Here is a 10038-nt window from a genome sequence, read left to right as displayed (position 1 = left end):
GAATACAGGACGCACCCAGCAGGTTCGAGAACAAGGAGCGACTGGAATATGCCGGAGAATCGATCAGAAGCTCTTTTGAAAACAACTGTTCAATACGCGCCATTAAAGGAACCAAACAGGTGAACTGGTAGAACGCAGACCTAGCAAACTGAAGGGACCAGGTACGAAGAGCGGGGAACAAAGTGAAAAATTCTTGCGGTAACCTACGCAGCAGGAAGGCCGTGGAGGAACGAAAATCACTCCAGAAGCAATACAACAGAGCCCTGGCGAAAGCTAGGAGAGAAAACTGGAAGAGGTTCAGTAGCGGAGTCGAGAATCTGTCCGAGGCCTCCAGGCTAGTTAAGGTACTGGGGGGTCATGGTGGCGCCAACCAAGGCTGTTTAATGAAGCCAGACGTCACCTATACTTAGTCCTCGAAAGAATCCCTGCGACTTGTTCTCGAAGAACACTTTCCCGGCTTTACAAGCGGAAAGCATAAAACAGACCACAAGGGAAACGGGAAGCCTTTACAAACCACATGATTGGGCTCTAGCGGCCAAAATCGTATTCCTACCCAAGCCCGGCCGAAACGGCTTCATCAAGTCAAGAGACTTTCGAGACATCAGCATAACCTCTTTCGTTCTAAAAACGCTGGAGAAAATTCCTGAGGGCAGCGATTGGGGCTATGAAAACGACACCCACGGACGCCCCTGAAATCGCTCTTGACCTGCCTCCACTCGATCTTCTTGGTGACCTTCTCTGGTGAGTAAGGCAGAATCAACAGCCTATAGACTTCTGTGCCAGGGGGAATGGATTCAAGCGAGAGCGGCACACGCTAAACTATAAATCCCTGAGAAAAATCCCTGGAACTTGAGTCAAGATAAAATGACCAAGAAGTACCAAATCAGGAAAGCCTTTAAGACCTACATTCCTGAGAAGGAGAACTGGAAAACTGTAAGTGAAACACCAGCCACTAATGTTATGCACTGGTACAGAGACGGCTCAGGATACAAAGGCTGCTTTGGAGCAGGACTGTATGAGCCAGGGAAAAACTACAAACGCAATTGGTTCTTGGGAACAATGGCTACAGTATTCCAAGCGGAAGTTCTGGGAATCAAAAAGTGCTCAGAGCTTCTGGTGTCCCGGATGACAACCAAAAAACATATATTCGTATGGTCAGACAGTCAAGCCGCTATAAAAGCTCTCCTTAACCCCAGTGCTGACTCTAAGTTGGGTTGGGAAACCATGGAGAGCCTGCAGAAACTGGGGACCAACAATACGGTAACCCTTTCCTGGATCCTAGTTCACGAACACATCCACGACAACGAAATGGCGGTCGGGCTGGTGAAGCAAGGGGCAACCCAAGGGGAGTCCCCCAAAGCGTGGGTAAACGCCACATAGAAGATAAACTCCGACAAGAACAATGCAACCGCTAGAAATACAAGATCTGCAGGAAAGCTAGGGCAATTATGCCTGACCCCAGCAAGAAAAGATCGAAACACCTACTGGTCATGGACAGGAAAAGTCTGGCCATCATGATTACGCTGCTCACAGGACATGACAGATTTAAAGAACACTGCAGAGTCATCGGCATGGACTCTGATGGGCGGTGCAGATTCTACAATGAAACAAAAGAAGATAGTTTACACATTCTGTGCGACTGTCCGGCATTAGCAGCGACGAAACTACGTTGGTGGGGCACTGCTTTCCTCACCACTAGCCAAGTCACGAGCAAGGAGGCAACCGATTTGTTGAGACTGGGAAAAAAGGCCGGGCTGCACATATAATACGAACCTCAAACAAGTGTGGCTACAATAACTCTAACTTGAATTTGGTGGCATTGGGAAGGCCACTCCGACCCTCCGCGTTTATTAATCTAAATCTAAAACCTAAATCTAATGTGAAAGATCTATTTTCCATGTTACGTCCCTATAGATGTTGAGAAGTTTGGATTTTAGTAAATTCACACCTATGAGAGATAACTCCGGTTGTCAGTGGGTAGCTATATTCCTTAGGTAGGTTCCACTAATCAAGGCCACTGCGTGGCTGATCAATTGAGACACGAGTTGGTTTAACTAGAGTTTTAACAGTTTTATTCGGATTTAAACTTCACTTGATTACCCTTGGTTTCACAATCTTGTTACAATAACTTATACAAAGCGCGATTTACTTATATAGATGTTTATGAACACTTTGAATTAAAGAAATCCTTTGATTTAATTTTAGTAAAATATATTCACTTGAAATTTGAAGAGAAAATTACTGAATCTTCGGAGTTGAGTCAGAGTTGGAATTGAATTAGAAAAATGAAGTAATGGACGTGGAAGTCGAAATGGAACTGTGTTTTGGGGCTTTTAGGAGCAAGTTTTATAGGGTTGAATCTACGTATGAGGAAAATGCTGCGGGAGACTCACGGGGGCGTGCGCACCCTGAGTTAGAGGATAGGATTGGCTGATGGGAGGTGGTAGGGAGGCGAGACGGTTGACTTTGGGTTAGCCGTCGAGTTGGAGGGTTGTGATTGGAGTTGTGGTGATTAAAATGCAGCTGTGTTTTTATCATTGGGGAAAATTCTGATCGCACGGATTATTGAGATTCGAGAGGGTTTCTTTAAAATTTATGGTACTTTAGGATTTCCGGGGTTCGCCGTGTTCCAATAACTTTTTTAGAGATTTGAAAATTATCTGGTTTTTTAATGGTTTTCGGGGATTTTTACGATGTACGGGTGTAAAAGGGAAATTCTGTTTTCGTTTCTGGAATATTTACTATGCACGTGTGCATTAAGTTCATTTAAAATCTGATCTTGAGTGTGGGAAAAGCAGCTTTATGCTTTTCCCACGAAAAAATATCTTTGAAGTTTCGAATATCTAAAATACCGGTTTTTGATAATTTTAGTAATTGGTGAAAATAAAAATAAGATATTTGCTAATTTTGGGACTTATGTACTAAGTGTCGGTAAGGCTCGCAGTCGATAAAATAAGGTAGAAAAAATTGCTAGCGCCATCCTAGGGCATATGGTAGGGACGTAACATCCATATTAATTCTTCAGCTCAATTATTACAGAAAAAGTTTCACTAGAAATCCAATGAAATTCTGCTTGACTTCGTTGGATTTTTTTTAACAATTTTGGGAACTTCGTAATCTCAAATCGAAATTTCCGAGTAGGTAGTGAAGCAAGCAATTGAAAAGCCTGGAGATTCCCTGCCATTTTGTTAAAAAATGTTAATCTGGATAAGCTGGGGATGTTAGCGAGATTTTTGGAATACCTGGGTGGTCTCATTAAGGTGCAAATGAAGAATCATATGCAATTTCCACCTGAATAACGAAGAAAGTGAATTACACCAAAACTGAAGTCAACGATTTTATCAACATTAAAATATAAACCAAATTTTCTAATCGAAAGTTAACATTGTCTAAAGAAAATTGAAATTGACAGGAAATTTAGATTTTTCGTGTTACGTCACGTTTTCCATTGTTTTATTCGATAATAATTATCAAATAAACAACGCAAAATAATGGGTTTTAATTTCTCCGTTTTTAGGCCTACCTTTCGGAAATAGCTTGGGATCGGAGTAAGGTGAATTGCTAAAATAATATAGGAATAAAAATCTAATTCACAATTCCAAATTTGATTTAATTATTAAACAACAATTGATCCAAACAAACAATTCTCTGTAATATTATTTTCTCACGTTTGCGTATGAAGGAAAAAATTAATAATAATCAAGAAAAATTAAACTCATCCATTTTTCCGCGATTTCCTTTCTGTAATCCATGTTCCGTTAATTTGTTCCTGTTGCTCGATTTCCCACAACAATCAAATGTTTATCACTTGTAAAATGTGTTTTTTTTTTATATATAAAATCACTTCAATTTTGAGTCCAATTACGTCACGAATTTTAATTAATTAAATTTTATAAAATCGCACACGAAGGAAACCGCGGAAAAAGGAATTCGGAATCGTTGTACTAAGGGATCCTTCCCTGACTACTACTATTGACGACTACTCTGACGAAGATTGACTACTTCGGACTCCTCATTATACTACAATACTGACTGACTTTGGGTGCCTCGGTGCACTCCTTTTACTACGATTTTTTTAATTGTCCTAATTTATGCATGTATATGGATTAAGATGTGTCAATAAAGGAGGGGACATCATACGATGTCGATGCACCAGGTACGGACACCTGAGCCTCCTGGTGATAACGCACTTGGAGACAGTGCCAAGCGTTACCCCTAACAATCACGTGATCGTTATGTAAAATGATATATTTTTCTTTTCTTCAATTTTCTAGCTTTTTCTCATTTTCATTGTTTCCGCAATAATTATTTCTTGTATTATAAATTTTTCCTCATTTTTCCAATATTTTGTTATTGTTCTAGAAGCTATATTTCCTTTAACAATTTTAGTGACGTCACTCGACCTGACCACCCAAGCGAAGGTGACTTCTACTCGTATGAACAATAAGAAAAATTCCTCTTCTTGTTTCATTTTTATATGAGTAATATTGATCGATATTTAGACATGGTTTATATGCGAAATTTCGGTTGATATTACTCATTGGTTTTTCTTTCAATTTCTTTTATTTCTTTATTAATTAAGAAATTTCTTTGTACGAAAATATGTGATTCGTCTCGTGACGTAAAATTCGTATTCTTTAACTTGCAATAAATTTCGTTAAGCATTAAAAACAGAATTTAACTTATGGATTATTTTTTGTCGATTTGTATAGTATATTCTTTGTGGATTAATTAATAAAAAATTCCGTAAAATTGATTTCAGTTATAAACATACGCTAGATGGACTGTGAAGAGTAAGTAGCGAGGAAGGTGTATCAAAATTATTTGAATCACAATAAGCCAATTAAGCTTCTACGGTTAAATTAAACAATCCCTCCTGAAATCTGGAAAGTTCGAAGATAATTTAGAAACTCATAATCCACTGAAATGATTTCCAATCCCAGTTAACGACTTAAATAAAAAGAAAAATACCATCGATGCTACGACTCGATGAAGATATAATATAATCTTTCATTGATTTGTGAAGGCTGTTTGATTCGTCTAGCAAGCCTGAAGTGAACTCGTTAATTTGTTATTTCAGAAGCCATTGCGATAACCCTCACGGCAAAAAAAGGGGCAATAATTTCATGATTTTATAAGAATAGAATTAGCTAAGGAATCAGATAAAACAATCAAAAAACCATACAAGTACCTTGTGAATTCGCTGGGATTTCTAGTGAAACTCAATAATTATAACACTCTATAACAAATATTAAGTATGATTATTTACTTTGCAGAGTTACATACCAGCATCTGTCGGACAGGCTGCACATACAATCCTCACGTTTGTCTTCCGGCAGCGACTCCGAATTTACTTAGGCTACATCTTCATGAGCAATAAAAATTGACCCCAATAATTCCCACGGCACTGGTCATATGGAAATAATCACTTCCAGATCTCTCAATCGTATGTAGGAATAACAAAGCATTCCGTCAATGTAGTCGGTAAGGTACACAAAATGAGAAATTCGGGTACGCGATTGCAGATTTTTTTTTCAACCGGTAATATCTACGAACTTATGCCTCTTGTAAATATTTTTGAGATTATATTTTATTATGTATATGCTGGCATATATTGATATTTATATAGATGCACCAAGAACTTCTTAAGGTATAACGAGACACACTAAGACGGGTAGTATTTTTGTGACGATGAGACTGAATAAATTAGAAATATGACTAACGAAAACATACTCTCGATAGAACGAACGAAATGTTTTGAAAATTATTTTGAACTTTCGTTGTTAATTGGAAGTTCCATGAATCGAACAAAAAACGAGAAATAAACTGGTGCTGACCAATTTTCAACTGAAAAACATGTTTTAATTCAATAAATTTTATGCAAAAATTATATTATAATAATTGCCTGTTGTATTGGAAAAGAAAAAAAATTGATGGAAAGTTTCAACAATCAACAGCAATTCTCGGAATTACTATAGAAATATGGTAAATATTCGGGGCCTCACCCCCGATTCTAAATTTTCTCGCGTCGGAAACGCATACAATGCAGATGTTAATTCTTTAGTCTCGCTTACCCTGTATGTATATCGTCGGTGTGTCCTATCTCTTTGTCGCATTTGTTTTCGTTTTTGGAAGGCTGTACTGTGTCCATGTGGTTGTATGCCGTATACTAGATACCCCCCCCCCCCCCCCCCCGTCGCACCGCTAACTCGCGACTTGACTCACGTGGCTAGCATGTCTGTTACCTGAGGGATCATCTCTATTGTTTTCCGCCTCTCCTCCTGAAGGCAATAATATTCAATTATTTTTGAATATTTACTATAAATTTGTTTTTATGTACAGGCACTGTACAGCCCTGCACTTTAGTTTCGATTCTCCTTTTCAGAAGAATCTACTTATCCACCATTCTCATAAAGGGAGTGAAATAGGTCTTATGGTAGAAAGACATCACGTTTTGGTACAATCACGACAACGGACAACACTTAGATGTGGATGAATTTCAGTCGGTGTTTTCGGGTAGTGGGCTTGGGGGGTAATGTTTTGCTACCGTTCGAAAAAATTTATCAGACCTTTCCTTGTACTCCACCGCCCCTTTGAACATCAATTTCGCCAGGTATCCATGGAAGTGTTTCTCTCTGACGCCATATGTATGGATCATATCCGTTACGTCTCTCCATTTTCGTTCAATGTTTTGTGTATGCGCTCCGTTTTTTGGATCCACAAAATTGATTGAGTAGTTGGCAACTAAGTGCTGAAACCCCTCATGGTCCAGTTCTTGGTATGCCTTCCAGCCGTCTGATATAATGGTAGTACCGGGCAGAATCCAGTCTTTTATTATTCGCACCAGTGTTACAGCACTGCTGTTCTCCACAACGGTGATAGCTAGAGCTCCACTTTCTCTTTCTATTGCACCAAACACCCATCTTCCATCCACCATACCTTCTCGGTTGTATTTACGATGGCCAGGTTTTGACTCATCGACCTCCACAATCTTCTCTGAGCCTCCCAACTTCTGAGTGTGGTCTTCACACCAGTCGATGAGAGTTTCCCGAATGAAATTCGACCAATCAACAACTGTTTTTTTTTTGAGGTCCAGCGCACTGCAAAGGAAATCTTGTCGAGGAAGCTTCATGTGTAGGTAACTTTACAGCTGTGGGTAGTGATATCCGGGCTTGGAAGAACCATGATCCACTGACCACACTGGCTTTAGTGTCACATTGGGCGTTGTATTTTCTCCGATGGGAATCATAGCTAATTGTCCTCTTCCTGCATCTAAACTGCAATTCATCAGCACTGAATTTCATATTCTTCCTGCATTTTGGGCACTTCACTTCACTTGTCAACACTTTATCTTTCCGTAAATCTTCGATAAGACCCAGTTGATTCGAACACAAATTATGAACCCCGAGGAGCCTCATGTTCACCGCTCGCTGGAATACACACAACTGTACACTTTGGTACACTTGTATTACTGGTGTGTTATAATTATTGATTCCGTTGTCGTCTTCAATCATCTTGTTATTATTTTGGTAAATACAAGGTCCTAGCGTGTTGAGTGTACTGAATACTACCCAACCTTATGATATTTTTTCGCTTAAAGCTAGTGTAAAAACACGAATGAAGCACCAATTCCAACTGTAATACGTTTTTCGACCTTCGGAGAGCAGTTTTTTATCGGGTCTTTTTTCTAGTAGAAATAGGTGAGGCCCCTCAATATACGCATTTACCGAATTAATAATTGTGAAATTCCTATGTGCATTGGAAATATTGAACAAATAAAGATTGATTTATTCTTTAAACAACAAATATTTCAGTCAATATGTATCTGATGGGAGAGTCATTGCAGGTCAATGAAGTCATGTGTCCTATCAGTAAATAGTAAATATCATTCTCATAAGTAATTGTTGCAGTCAATTCAAACTAGAATTTTTTAATGCCATATCAACTCAACAATCGAGAGAAATCAATTTGTGTTTTTTAGGGATGAGGAGAATATTTTTCTTCAATGAAATTATGAACAGTATTTTTTTTTTAAATCACGATTTTATAACAATCCTAACGCGTCATAACAAGTTTGGAGCTTTCCCAGAATTAAGTTGGTTCTATTTATTTTTATTGTGAAATTGATGAGTATGAATAAATAAAAAAAAATTATTCATGTCAAATCAATATCTGAAACAGTAAATTGCTCAAAATGCTTTTTCTAATGCTATAACATGATGCAAATCTAATACCACAAAGTAATCAAGAAATTATGAAAGTCTTTAATTTGTTTACTGAATATTCACTTTTTTGACAAACTGATGGACATTTCACTACTCTGAATATAAAGCGTATCAAAATGTAATTCAGTTGTACCTACATGATTTTTTATCACAACTTCATCAGCATCAAATGTGAGAAAATAATTGACACCTAGATTAGCACAATGAACTGAAATTATGTCATTACTCGTAATGAATTATTATTATTTGACGAGACCGAACGCGCGCTCCGCGCGCCGTTTGATTCCGTGGTGTTGATGATGACGTAGCCAATTGACCAATGAGAAATAGGGTTACGAGTGAAAAGTCTTACGCATGAAGTTAGCCAATCTTACTCTCGCCCAACTTAATTTTGGTGTATCACCTTTTATAGATAGGATTACTTGAAAAATTCACCGAGCAAAACAATCAACACTGATTGGAATCGTAGTAATGATTCTTATTGAGAACAGCGAGGATGACAGGACTACAATTATTATCTACAAATCATTCTCATAACAAAAGTATCATGCTTTACCGCAAATACTAATAATTAATAAATTCGCTTTCAAGCCTCTGATGATCTTTAATTTTTTTCACTCCATTGTAATGATTTCGTTTGTGATGATGGATAGTACGCATGCGTCAGAGCATCTTTTCATTCGAAATTTATTAAGTCTAAAATAGTTTCAAGAAATTCAACGACATTTGCGGCCTTCTAGGAGTGATCTATGATGAAATCTACTTCGTGAAGTTGACTATAGTCTGGACGGGCTGTAGAGTCATTCATCAAGGCCCGGGTGGACTATCTATCGAACGTCATCTTTTGTTAAAATTTTATTTTCATAGCCTAAAATACATTAAAATTTGGGATCAAATTTGTGTTGCGGGAGCTACTGGAGTGGTTATAAAAAAATCATGAAAAAAAGAGGAAAAATTATTGAAGGGCGAAAAAGAGTTATGTTCTTTAAAAGGGATCTACCAAGTTAAAAAACAATAATAAGAATTACGCAGCTTACCATTGCTGTCCAGAAGATTGAGTGACTGCTAGATGCAATAGTAAGCTACTTATTTTTTATTATTTTTTAATAAGCTTGGTAAATCCTTTTTAAATAAAGTCGATCTTTAGCATTCTTCAATAATTTTTTTTCTTCTTTTTTCATTATTTTTTTTATGTCCATTGAAGTGCTTCCCACAACACGAAATTGATCCCAAATTTGAATGTATTTTAGGTTAAAAAGATAAAATTTAAACAAAAGTCGACGTTCGATAGATAGTTCACCGGGGTCTTAAGTTGAAAAGAAGAATAGAACTTACAGAAAGTCGCGGTAAATGTCTAGTTTAGGTCCACTAAGCCATTCTGGATGTTTTTTATTCGGTCGCTTGGGTTTCCATCACCTGTGATCTGGCCACCCTTTTATCCGGAAACAATTAGTGTGGGAGATATGACATTTAATACACCGCTCTCTGCGTTACCCAGGACCAGTGCGTAGACGTGGCGGTGTGTTAGCTCCACAGACATTATATGTTAGCACATTTAAAGACAATGGACACACAGAACGATGAATTTATCTAATAGTCCTGAGCACTTCCCTAAAACTCTGAATTCACCTTTCCCGACCATCTACCATCGCTGGACGAACACCACGAGTGACTTATCCGCCGCTACTCTTTTGTAGCTATTCAAAATATTGAATTAAATAGCATTCACTCGTTGCGTCAACGGCTATAGCAGAGGAAAGGGGGGGTTTAAGCAATTTCAGGGACAACAGAGTTTACCTCAGGACCATTTATC

At 38.0% G+C, this 10038-nt stretch overlaps 1 protein-coding gene across 1 annotated transcript; it reads left to right on the top strand.

The window, feature by feature from the left end:
- Nucleotides 1-864: 864 nt before the first annotated feature.
- LOC105268160 (uncharacterized) lies at nucleotides 865-1766 on the top strand. The gene is made up of 2 exons (XM_011307476.1): nucleotides 865-1365; nucleotides 1416-1766. Exons 1-2 carry the CDS (start codon nucleotides 865-867, stop codon nucleotides 1764-1766), a joined length of 852 nt encoding a protein of 283 aa, XP_011305778.1.
- Nucleotides 1767-10038: the final 8272 nt, after the last annotated feature.

The sequence above is a fragment of the Fopius arisanus genome, unplaced genomic scaffold, assembly GCF_000806365.1.
Source record: "Fopius arisanus strain USDA-PBARC FA_bdor unplaced genomic scaffold, ASM80636v1 scaffold00054, whole genome shotgun sequence".
Lineage (NCBI taxonomy): Eukaryota > Metazoa > Arthropoda > Insecta > Hymenoptera > Braconidae > Fopius > Fopius arisanus.
The sequence above is the reverse complement of the archived record's forward strand: the minus strand, read 5'-3'. Positions and strand labels throughout refer to the sequence as shown.